This window comes from Mandrillus leucophaeus, unplaced genomic scaffold, assembly GCF_000951045.1.
Source record: "Mandrillus leucophaeus isolate KB7577 unplaced genomic scaffold, Mleu.le_1.0 Scaffold151, whole genome shotgun sequence".
Lineage (NCBI taxonomy): Eukaryota > Metazoa > Chordata > Mammalia > Primates > Cercopithecidae > Mandrillus > Mandrillus leucophaeus.
The window spans coordinates 209,810-222,345 of record NW_012101488.1 but is presented as its reverse complement, the minus strand read 5'-3'; the positions used below and the strand labels follow the sequence as shown (position 1 = coordinate 222,345).

General features: G+C 46.5%; 1 protein-coding gene across 1 annotated transcript in view; it reads right to left on the bottom strand.

Moving 5' to 3' along the window:
• IGSF23 (immunoglobulin superfamily, member 23) overlaps positions 1-12,536 on the bottom strand; it is a 27,512-nt gene that overhangs the window by 7,570 nt on the left and 7,406 nt on the right. The window contains exon 2 of the mRNA XM_011975059.1: positions 3,013-3,282. Coding sequence (XP_011830449.1) covers positions 3,013-3,282 — 270 coding nt within the window. The remainder of the gene's footprint in view (positions 1-3,012; positions 3,283-12,536) is intronic.

The window sequence follows — 12,536 nt, the reverse complement described above, 5'->3', positions numbered from 1 at the left end:
TTCTCACCTTAGCCTTCGAGGCCCTGCCACCTGGCCAGCCTCATCTCTCTCATTGCCCTGCCTTTATAGACATGTAACCCTGGACTCCACTCACTTTTCCAAGCTCATCCCTTTCTTTCTGTCTTGCCTCCAGGCCTGTCCACGCTGCACTCTCTCTCTCTCTGGAATGCCATTTCTCTCTCTTGGCTTGCATAATTCCTTTTTTTTTCTGAGACAGAGTCTCCCTCTGTCACCAGGCTGGAGTGCAGTGGCAGAATCTTAGCTCACTGCAACCTCCACCTCCTGGGTTCCAGTAATTCTTGTGTCTCAGCCCCCCTGGTAGCTGGGATTACAGGCACGTGCCACCATTCCCAGCTAATTTTGGTATTTTTAGTAGATTCGGGGTTTCACCCTGTTGTCCAGCCTGGTCTCAAACTCCTAGCCTCAAGTGATCCACTCGCCTCACCCTCCCAAAGTGCTGAGATTACAGGAATGAACCACTGTACCTGGTCAGCTTGCATAATTCTTATGTATTGTGGTACCAGCTCAAATGTCCCTTCTTCCAGGAAGCCCTCCTTAACTCCTAGGCTGAGTCCCATAGCTCTCTGGGCTCCCCCATCCCAGCCCTGCCCACTCTGGTGATCACTGTCTGTGGACACAGGACTGTGAGTCTTGTGAAGGCAGGGCTGCAGCTGTCTTGGTCACCAGAGCATTCCCAGCACTGCCCAACATGGGCTGGCCACACAGCAAGTGCTCATAAACATTTCCTGGGCAGCTGATGAATGAGCAAAGGAGGTCTTGGAAGTGTTGTCCTTCTCAATGAATATCAGGGTCACTAGGTGCTATAAGATTTACATTTTTTCCCCCAGTCCATCAGTCCTGAAGCTCCCACTGGACCCTGGCCAGGGAGGTGAGGTGGTTCTCTGGGACCCAGCCAAGCTGAGATTCCCATCACCCCTTCCATTTCCATGTCCCAGCTCTGAACCTTGACTCATGCATTCTTTGCTACCCCAAATACCCTCCCTCTCTTCTCTCCTGGCCAGTTCCTCTGCATACCTCTAGTTCACTCCAAGCCATGGTAGTCCATTTTCACACTGCTATGAAGAAATACCCAAGACTGGATACTTTATTAAAAAGGAGGCTTAATGGACTCCCAGTTCCACATGGCTGGGGAGGCCTCACAATCATGGCAGAAGGTGAAGGAGGAGCAAAGGCATATCTTACATGGCAACAGGCAAGAGAATGTGTGCAGGGGAACTGCCCTTTGTAAAACAATCAGAACTCGTGAGACTTATAGACTATCATGAGAGCAGCATGGGAAAAACTCGACCCCATGATTCACTTACCTCCTACTGGGTCCCTCTCATGACACATGGGGATTATAAGAGCTACAATTCAGGATGAGATTTGGGTGGGGACACAGCCAAACCATATCACCATGTGTCCCTCCATGAATAACACACTAAAAACAATATTTACCATAACAGCTGCTATTCAAGGCACCTGCTGCTTGACAGTTGTTCCGCCAAACTCAGTCACCCCTTGTTTTCATTCCTTATAACAACCCTGCGGAGGTATATAGGATTACCCCCATTATACACATGAGGAAACTGGGGCTCAGAGAGGGGAAGTCGCTTGCCCTAAGTTACCCAGCCAGGAAGGCATGGGAACAGGGACTGAACTGAGTTTTGACCGGGTCCCAAAATACTTCTCTGATCTTGACAACTTGCTGTTATTTTGATTGCCACCCAGGGCTCCACATACTGACTGCATATGGTAATAGCTACAATTAATAATGACAATGCTAATTGCAACAGTGATATTGGCTCATGGTTATTGAGCACTCATTAGTGTTCAATAGTGCTAGACATTATTGTTTTAAGCTATTCACCTGCTTATCTCATTGAATACTCACAACCACACTCTGGGGTAGGCACTATTATCTTCCCAGTGCTATAGATGAGGAAACTGAGGCACAGAGAAGTCAAGGCACTGGGTCAGAGTCATACAGCCAGGGATTCAAATTCCAAAGCCATTGCTTTGAACCACTCCTTAGATGATGACAATGGTGAATTTTTTTTTTTTTGAGACAGTCATCCTCTGTCACTCAGGCTGGTGTGCAGTGGTGTGATCACAGCCCACTGAATGAAGAAGAAGAAGAAGAAGAAGAAGAAGAAGAAGAAGAAGAAGAAGAAGAAGAAGAAGAAGAAGAGGAGGAGGAGGAGGAGAAGGAAAAGGAGGAGGAGGAGAAGAAAGAAGGAAGAAGAAGAAAGAAGAAAAGGAAAGAAAGAATAAAGAAGAAGACGAAGACGAAGAAGAAGAAGAGGAGGAGAAGGAAGAGGAGGAGGAGGAGGAGAAAAAAGAAGAAAGAAGAAAAGGAAAGAATAAAAGAAGAAGAAGAAGAAGAAAAGAGGAAGAGGAAGAAGAAGAGGAAGAAGAAGAAGAAAAGGAAGAAGAAGAGGAAGAAAAAAAGAAAGAAGAAGAAGGAAGAAGAAGAAGGAAGAAGAAAAAGAAGGAAGAAGAAGAGAGAAGAAGAAGAAGAAAGAAGGAAGAAGAAGGAAGAAGAAGAAGAGAGAAGAAGGAGAAAGAAGAAGGAGAAGAAAGAAGAAGAAGAAAGAAGAAGAAGGAAGGAGGAGAAGAAGAACAAAGGAAGAAGGAAGGAAGAAGAAGAAGGAAAAAGAAGAAGGAAGAAGAAGAGGAAGAAGAAGAAGAAGAGAAGAAGAAGAAGAAGAAGGAAGAGGAAGAAGAAGGAGGAGGAGGAAGAAGAAGAAGAAGAAGAAGAAGGAGGAGGAGGAGGAGGAGGAGGAGGAGGGAAGAAGAAAAGAAGAAGAAGAAGGAAGAAGAAGAAAAAGGAAAGAAGGGCCTAATAATGCACAGTCCGCCAGGTGGATGGAACATTGGAATGACATTTTGCCTATAAAGGGTGTCACGGGGACTGGTCATAGAAGGTGGCTCAATGGAATCAGAGAGGCTGCCAAAGGCTGGAGAAGGTGCAAGGCTCTTGGGTGGGGTGGCATGGGATGGGGGACTCACCTGGCAGCGAGATGGTCACAGGCTCGGAGACCAGCTGTTTCTTGCTATTCGTGGCTATGCACATGTAGGTGCCCAGCTGTTCCCAGGACAACCGTCGGATGAACAGCTTCTCTCCCATCCCACAGGGCACCCCATTGAAGGTCAAGCTCAGCACGGTCTCAGGGTCCATTGTCACCACCCACTGCAGGATCACAGAATAGTTGAGCTCACTCTGGATGACTCCCCGGATAGCGGCTGGGAATGTCTTCAGTGGCATTAGTTGGAGGCTGTCTGTGCAAACAGGGAACAAGGCCACAAGAGTGGACACCACTCAGAAAAGCTGGGCATTTCTTCTGCCCACCATAGAGATGTCCATTCTTTCGTGTGTTCATTCATTCATTAATTCACCAATGAATGTGTTTGAAGAGCCTGGTCTGTGCCCAGTGCCCCCAATCCAACCCCTTGCTCTTCCCACTTCCAATGGCCAGCACCTGCATCCCGTTGCCTGAGGACTTTCACTGCTGGCCAAAGCCTACTCTGCCCATGGAGGCAGCAGGCTGGAAGTGCTGGGGAATGAGCAAACCAGAGAGCAGCCCTCCACAATGCCGGGACAGGTTGGTGTATAAATTCCCCAGCTCCCTCGCTGTCATGTGGGATGACTCTGCAGAGTTGTTCCACACCAGGGCCCTGAGTTCCCCAATGGGACTGTGCTCCAGTTGCCCATAGTAACCAGCTTGGGAATACAGCTTTTATTATTTCCTGGCTTCTCTGCCTAACTTCCTCACTCTCCAGTTTCTTGCACCTCCCAAACAGACTATCTGACCTTTAATCCTCGCCTCTGGATCTGGGTGAACCAAATCTCGGACTCTAAGACTCTAGGACTTGGGGGCTCAGCATTGATTAAACAGATGCAGTCGCTGCCCTCATTAAACTTACGATTGAGTGAGGAGAGGGTCAACAAACAGACAAATACGTATAGTGGTTGTAAGTGCTGTGAGGAAAACTGCACAGGGCTGCGGTGTTGGGTAAGCCCATTTCAGGTAAGGTGGGTCAAGGAGGGCCTCTTTGAGGAGGTAATGTTTGAGCAGAGTCCTGAAGAAGCAGAGGAAGGAGCCATGTGGATTCCTAAGAAAAAAATGTTCAGGCAGAGGGAACAGCAAGTAAAAGACCCTGAGATGGGTGTGAGCCAAGGTGGGCATAGAGAGGAGGGAAAGGGAGAGAGGACTGGGAGAAGAAGTCAGAGAGAGAATGGGAGCAGATCATGCTGGGGTTTCCTGGGCTAGGGTGAGGACTCTGCTTCTGACTCTGAGTGCGGTGGGACCCATGGGAGGACTGCACAGAGGAGGGACGTGAGTTGGCTTAGGTTTGAACAGGCTCACTCTGACTATCATGTGAGAACTTGACTTTAAGTTTGCAGGAGTGGAAACAGCCCAGTGAGGAGGTGACCCAAGAGGTCCCCACTTCTTGTCCGCATTTTTCAGGTGAAAGGCTCTGAGGTTTGGGGGTCATTAGGGCCAGGGTTCGTGGTTAAGTAGGGACACATCTGGGATTTGAATTCCCAGACCGTACTGGGAACTTCCACTTTGAGCTGATTTCTGATTTCAATGCTATGTTCTAAGTGACAAGAACTTTAGCACAACCAGAGAGCTCACGGAAGGCTTCCTGGAGGAGGTATCTGAGTTAAGCCTTGAAGGAGGAGAAAGAGCCCACTAGTTGTACGAACAAGAGGCAGTGTAATAGCCACCTGGATTGGTCTGGTTTTTTTTGTTTTTTGTTTTTTTTTCTCGAAACGGAGTTTTGCTTTTTCATCCAGGCTGGAGTGAAGTGGCGTGATCTCGGCTCACTGCAACCTCCGCCCCCCAGGTTCAAGCAATTCTCCTGCCTCTGCCTCCCTATAGCTGGATTATAGGCATCCGCCACCACATCCAGCTAATTTTAGTGTTTTTAGTAGGGATGGGGTTTCGCCATGTTGGCCAGGCTGGTCTTGAACTTCTGACCTCAGGTGATCCACCCGCCTCAGCCTCCCAAGGTGCTGGGATTACAGGCATGAGCCACCACACCTGGCCATGGATTGGGCTCTTACCATGAGCCAAGCACACATGTTAATCCATGGCTTGTTATACTGCAAGCAAGACCCATGCCCAGGTGTCTAAATCATTTAGTAGACTGTGATCAACATTTAAAACATGGAAAGAAATATTATAGAAAACATCAGAGAGCATTGCTCATGGTAATAACTGTCATTACACTTTCCTTTTGGTTAGTTGTGGGATATACTGGGCATGATGTGAAAAGCATTTCTTACGAAAGCCACTGGATGTATTCATTTAATCCTCACAACAATCCTATGATGTAATTATGATCTCTTTTCTTTTCTCTTCTCTTCTCTTCTCTTTTCTTTTCTTTTCTTTTCTTTTCTTTCTTCTTTCTTCTTTCTTCTTTCTTTCGAGACAGGGTCTTGTTCTGTCACCCAGGCTGGAGTGCAGTGGTGCAATCATAGCTTACTGCAACCTCCACTTCCTGGGCTCAAAGGTTTCGTCAGAGTAGTTGGGATTATAGACGTGGACCACTACGCCCAGCTATTTTTTGTAGAGATGGGGTCTCACCTTGTTGCCCAGTCTGGTCTTGAACTCCTGGGCTCCAGTGATCTACCCACCTTGTCCTCCCAAAGTGCTGGGGTTAAAGGTCTAAGCCACTGTGCCTGGCCTTATTCCCATTTTGATGAGAAAAGGAAGGCTCAAAGAAATCAAGTCCTTTGAAACAAACAGGGCTATTATTTTTTTCTTTTTGAGACAGGGTCTTGCTATGTCCCCCAGGCTGGAGTGCAGTGGCAAGGTTACAGCTCACTGCAGCCTCAACCTCCCGGGCTCAAGGGATCTTTCCATATCAGCCTCCTGTGTGCCTGGGACTATGGGCGCACATCACCAGGCTTGGCTAATTTTTAAATTCTTTGCTGAGATGGGGGGCGGCGGGGGCGGTCTCATCATGTTGCCCAGGCTGGTCTCGAACTTCTGAGCTCAAGCAATCCTCTCACTTCAGCCTCCCAAACTGCTGGGATTACAGGTGTGAGCCATAGCACCTGGCCAGGGCTAACATTTACTTGCTGTTTGTCAGGCGTTGTTGTAGGCATTTAGCACAGATTAACTCACTTACTCCTCACAGTCAACCTATGAGGTACGTTCTGCTATGACCTCATTGCACAGATGGGGAAACAGAAAGTTACTTTTTTGCAGGGACTCAGGGGCATAATGGATGGCAGAGGGATTTGATCCAGGGAGTTCTGGCTGCAGAGCCTGCACCACTGAGCATGAGTTCCTGCAACCTCTCTCTTTAGAAAGGGCGCTTCGGGCTGAAAATGGCATAGGCAAAGGTGTGGAGCTAGGCCTTTAGAAGAATTAGCCTTCAGGCCAGGCACGGTGGCTCATGCCTGCAATCCCAGCACTTCGAGAGGCCGAGGCAGGTGGATCACCTGAGGTCAGGAATTCGAGACCAGCCTGGCCAACATGGTGAAACCCTGTCTCTACTAAAAATACAAAAATTAGCCGGGCGTGTTGGCGCGTGCCTGTAATCCCAGCTACGCAGGAGGCTGAGGCAGGAGACTCGCTTGAACCCGGGTAGCAGAGGTTGTAGTGAGCTGAGATCACACCACTTCACTCCTCCAGCCTCGGTGACAGAGCAAGCCATCTCAAAAAAAAAAAAAAAAAAAATTAGCCTTTAAATCGCAGAAATACAGATGGATGAACCTCAGCGGTCCATAAATTCTCTGGGAGGGGAGTAAAAACCCCTCTGTGCAGAAGCGGGGTTCTAAGCGCGATACCCACCTTTACATTGTACCATGGAGATGTTGCCGGGCTGGAGAGGCGGCACGGAAGTAGAGAGGCCCCAGGATCAATGAGTCGTCATACGACCTTTGCTCAGTCCTTTGCTCATCACATGACCACAGGCCATTGATGTCACCTCTCTGAGCCTCAGTTTCCCCACCTGTGCAATGGGTTGCTGCTCAGAGCTGCCGCCTCTTGGGCTGCTGGGAAATCATTCAGTGTCTGGCACGTCAAGAATGGCCAGTGAACTGGCTCCCTTCACTTTTTTTTTTATTTTTTAAGGAGGTGATTAGGTTAAAATGAAGTTCTTAGGGTGGGCCCTAATCCAACCTGACCAGTGTCCTTATAGGAAGAGGAAGTTTGGACACACAGAGAGACACCAGGGATGTGCACACACAGAAGAAAGACCATGCAAGGACAGGATGAGAAGGCACCCTTCTGTAAGTCAAAAAAGAGAGGCCTCAGAGGAGATGAAACCTGCCAACACCTTCATCTTGCAATCCATCTTTCAGAACTTGAGGGAATAAGTTTCTGTTGATTAAGCCTAGAGTATTTTGCCCAAGCTGACTAAGAGTCTCTGGACTATCTTCTGAAAGGAGGATGGGTCTGGTTACTCTCAGGACTTTGTTTTCCTAATTCAGATATGAAAGTTTGAGTCCAGGTGATAAAAATATAGATGAGGTTGAAGGCTGCTACCAGAGACCTTCTCTACATTTCCCAAGTGACGATGAATGTGTATCTCATGATTGTCTGTTGCAAGGCTTGGCTGGTATAATTTGGATATTTATCCCTGCCAAAACCTCATGTTGAAATGCAATCCCCAATGTTGGTGGTGGGGCCTGGGTAAAGCTGTTTGGGCCATAGGGCGGATCCCTCATGGCTTGGTGCTGTCCTCATGGTAGTGAGTTCTCATGAGATCTGATTGTTGTAAAATGTGGCACTTCCTCTCTGACTCCCTCTCTCTCTTGCTCCTGTTCTCACCGTGGGAGACACCTGCTCTTCCTTTGCCTTCCGCTATGTTTAAAAGCTCCCTGAGGCCTCCCTAGAAGCTGAGCAGATGCTGGCACCACGCTTCCACCTGTGGAACCATGAGCCAGTCAAACGTCGTCTTCTTTTTTTTTTTAAATAAATAACCCAGTCTCAGGTATGTCTTTATAGCAATGCAAGAACAACCTAACACAATGACAAAAAATAGCCACAACACATTGCAACTCCTCTCCTTAAGAGGTGGGACCTCTTTCCCTCCTGTTGAAGCTGGGCTGGCCATGTGACTTGCTTTGGCCAATGGAAGGTGGTGGAAGCAATGGCGGTCAGTTTTGAGCCTGGGCCTGAAGGAGTTTTGGAACTTCACCTCTTATTCCTCTTCCATTGCTCAGTGCAAAAACCCAGGATAGCCTGCTGGAGGTTGGGAGGCTCTGCGGCCCTCTCACCCCCATCACTCCAGCCACCAGCTGGTCCATCGCCAGGCACATGAAGGAGGTCATTCTTGATCAGCCAACACCCAGACACCTCAACAGCTGACCACAAGAACTGTCCAGCTGGATAAGTTATTGACGTTTTAAGTTTTGGGGTGGTTTAATGGGGAGCAATGGATAACCAGCACAGAATGTGTCCTGTGGGCTCTTCTGGGGTCCTGTGGGTCTGCTTTCTGAGAAGTCAATCCCTCCTACTGTGGGGCCCCACTCACTCTTGACATGGATCTGCTTTGTTGCACTCCTGCATCCCCTGCTGGTTTCCAGCACAACGGTGTAGCTGCCCGAGTCCTGAGCCGTCACGTTTCTAAGGACCAGGCTGCTTTGGGTTCCCAGCATCTCCCGGCCAGTGTGAGCAGGTCCTGGGAGGCCCTCCGGGGAGAATATCATGGCTGCTGGCTGGGTGTCATACCCTCGGAACCAAGACGTGGTGAGAATACCTTCAAGACTTCCGGGGACAGGAAGGTGGACACTGGCTCCTTCAGTCAAGGTGTTCAGCTGTGCCGAGAAGGGCAGCTCCGAGAAGACAGAGCAGGTGCAGGATGTGAGCAGGGTGCCTTGGAGGAGCAGGGAAGGAGGAGGAGATGAGGGGAGCAAGTGAGACCAAAGGCGAAATGCTGTCCCTGCAAGTGACCGTTCCCAAGCTACTGAAAGTGAGCGTGGAGCATCAAGAGTTGCTGATGACGGTGACAATAATGATAAAAGTAGAGTAGAAATAACAGAGAACATTCACTAGCACCCACCACAAGCCTGACTCTGTTCGAAGTGCTGAATGTGTATCAAATCATTGATTCCTCTCCTTGATCCCATGAAGCACACACTTATATTATACTGGATGTTGCAAAAATTGGTTTTCTACCCTTCTCTGCTCCACTTTGCTGTCTGAAAGGCTGACTTCTCTGAGCTGTGTTGTTGGGGTCCCCTTACCTTTTGCTGCTGGTTGGTTTCTGTCAGCGGGCACATTGGCAGAAGACGAGAGGGCAGCAGGGGAGTAAGTTTGAAGGGATTAGTCCTACAGTTGGCTGGGTCCTTTTGTTCCAGCCCACAGCCCCTGTTGAGTGTCCCTCTCCATATACTACTACTGTCTTCTGGTTCTGGGATCTGCTTTGCTCCTTATGGCTTCTAGCCTGAGGGAGGTGACAGTTCCTTGCTGTTGTTAGCCCCTGGGTGCTGTATTATCCCATGTTGTTCTTCCTATGCCTCACCTACACCTCTGCTGCAAATAGTCCCTGTCTTAAACTCTCCTTACTACTCCCTTAGAGTAGACCATCTGTTTCTTGCCTCAACCCTGATAGGACTGTTATGCCAAATTTACAGATGAAGAAACAGAGGCTCAGAACATTTAAAACATTTTTCCAGGATGTCATAGGTGGTAAACAGCAGTACTGTGATCCACAAGCAGGCAATCAAAATTCTCAGCCACTAAACTATACTGCCCAACTCTTGCCTTAGTTTCTCTCACTTCCTCTCATTAAATTTCCATATTGCTTAGAAATTGGAGGCAAACCCTTGGAGTTTGGTTCTGGATCCCAGCAGTTACCCAACCTATTCTTTCTCTCAGTGGAATGGTGTGGTAGGAATACAAGCTCTAGCCATAAAAGACTTAAAAAAAAAAAAAGATATAAAATGAAAAGAAACACCTGAAAGGTTAAAAAAAATCCCATCATTCGCAAAGTCAAAAGAACAATGACAACCAGGAGAAACTCTAACTGATGTCATGAAGAGCTCATTTCACTAATATATAAAAAGCTCCTGGAAATCAATAAGAAAAATATCAGCAACCCAACAGAAAAATACACATAGCATATGAATAGGCAATTCATAGAAAAGAAAATTTAACTGTCTCTTGACATAGAAAAAATGCTCAATTCTACTCATCATAAGAGAAATGTAAATTAAAACAAACCGAAATAACCCTTTCAGCAAAGATCCAAAAGTTTGATGACTTGTTGTTATGGTGATGCTGAGGGCAATAGGAACTCCCACACTTTGCTCGTACAACCACTACAGAGGGCAATCTGGCAAAGTCTTTCAAAACTACAAATTCCTATAGCCTTTGACCCCATAATTAAATGTCAAGGAATGTGTTCTATAGATAGACTTTCACAGAACAAAATGACTAGTGCATAGTGTTTTTTTACTACACCTTATTTACAATGCAAAAGATTGGAAATACCCAACTCTTCAACAATAGAGGACTGATTAAATAAATAATGAACCATTATTTCCACACAATGGAATAATATAGCTATGCCAAAGAATGAGGAAGAATTCATGAACTCTATGAACTGAGTGGGAAAAAATCACTGAGGAAAGCAGTTAAGATACAAATGACAGCCTGGGCTACATAACAAAATCCTATCTCTACAAAACAATTGAAAAATATTAGCCAGGCATGGTGGTGCATGCTTGTAGTCCCAGCCACTTGGGAGGCAGAGCCAGGGGGATCACTTAAGCCCAGGAACTGGAGGCTGCAGTGAGCTATGATTGTGCAGCTGCGCTCCATCCTGGGCAACAGGGTGAGATCCTTTCTCAAAGAAAACCAGTAATAACAACAACAACAAAAACCCACACAAAAATCTGAGTTCAAGCTGCCAAATAGTCTAGATGATATGTTACTGTTGGTGTAAATGAGGGAGAAAAAATATATATATTTGCATTGGTTTGTAAATGGATAAAGAAACAGAAAACAGTGACAATTTGTGTGTGTGGTGGGGGGAGTGACATGAGGAACTGGGTAATGTGAATAGGATAAAAAGACAAAGTATTCTATATATCTTTGAGATTAAACCATGAGATTGTATAGCCTACTCTAAATTAAAAAAACTTGAATTAAAGAAATGAGAATATAAATTAGGTTCTTCTTTGCCTCTCTCACACACATGCATGTAGGTACACATAAATTTACACCAGAATGCAGTTACCAGAATTGGACTGTCTGGGTGCAAGTCCTGAAACTTACTAACTCTGGTGACTTTTGGAAAGTTACTCAACCTCTCTGGGCCTCAGTTTCCTTATCTATAAAATGGGAATAATATCTCCTTTTTATGACTTTGTGAGGATTTTTATCTAAGGAACAAAGATTCTCAACTGGGGACAGTGTTGCCACCAAGGGGACAATGGCAATGTCTGGAAATCTTTTTGGTTGTTACAACTGGGGTTGGGGGAGGGTGTCCTACTGGCATCTTTTGGGTAGATGCCAAGGATGCTACCATGTGCAGGTCAGTCCTCAATAACAAAGCACCATCTGTCCTTAAGTGCTAACATATGTATTTTTTGCTCTTTTTTTTTTTTTTTTCTTTTTTAACAAAGAAAAAAGATTTATTTTGGCTCACAGTTCTGGAGGCTGGGAAGTCCAAGTGCATAGTACTGGCATCTGGTAAGGGCCTTCTTGCTGTGTTAGTCCATGGCAGAAGTGCAAGTGAGCACTCTAGATAGAAAATGGAGTGTTAATATTGAGAAGCCCTGCTCTAATGTTTGTGAAGTGTTGAGAACAGTATACTAACAAGGTGACTGTGGCTAAATGCTTGACATTATAATTATCATTATTTTCATTGTTATCATTCTTGCCTCAACAGCAAGTCCTGGGTGTACGGTAATCACTTATTTTAAAAATCTCTTGAAAAAGCAATATAATAGATGGCTACCTTTAAGGATCAGAAGTATCCACTTACAAGATGAATGTTAAAACATCAGCTCTCTTCCTGGTTAAATGAATGAAATGTGGTGGCTAGAGATAACACTCCCAGGAGCTCATCACCAGATACAAACATGCTGGGCTCTGGAAGAGTGTGTGAGATCTCAGAAGCAGCTTCAGGTGATCAGCTGACACTGCATGCTGGCTGAGTGCCAGGGACCATGCCAAGCCCTACCAACTTGGTATCCTGACCAGGATACCTCATTGAGCCCCCTGAACAACTCTGAAGTTGGTACTGGTCTGTTTTACAGGCAGGGAAACTAAGGGACAGCAAATTTGAGTCTCAGATTCAACGTCATAGTGGAGAGCTGGGAGTTGTGGGGGGTCACTCATTGCCCATCTCCATTGAGTTAATCTCCAGGTCAACAGCTGGTGTAATTGACCTTCCTTCCTCTCTCTCTCTCTCTCTCTGTCTCCCTCTTTCTTTCTTTCTTTCTTTTTCTTTCTTTCTTTCTCTTTTTTTGAAACAAGGTCTCACTCTGTGGCCAAGGCTAGAGTGCAGTGTGTGATTATAGCTCATTGCAGCCTTGAACTCCTGGGTTCAAGCAATCCTCC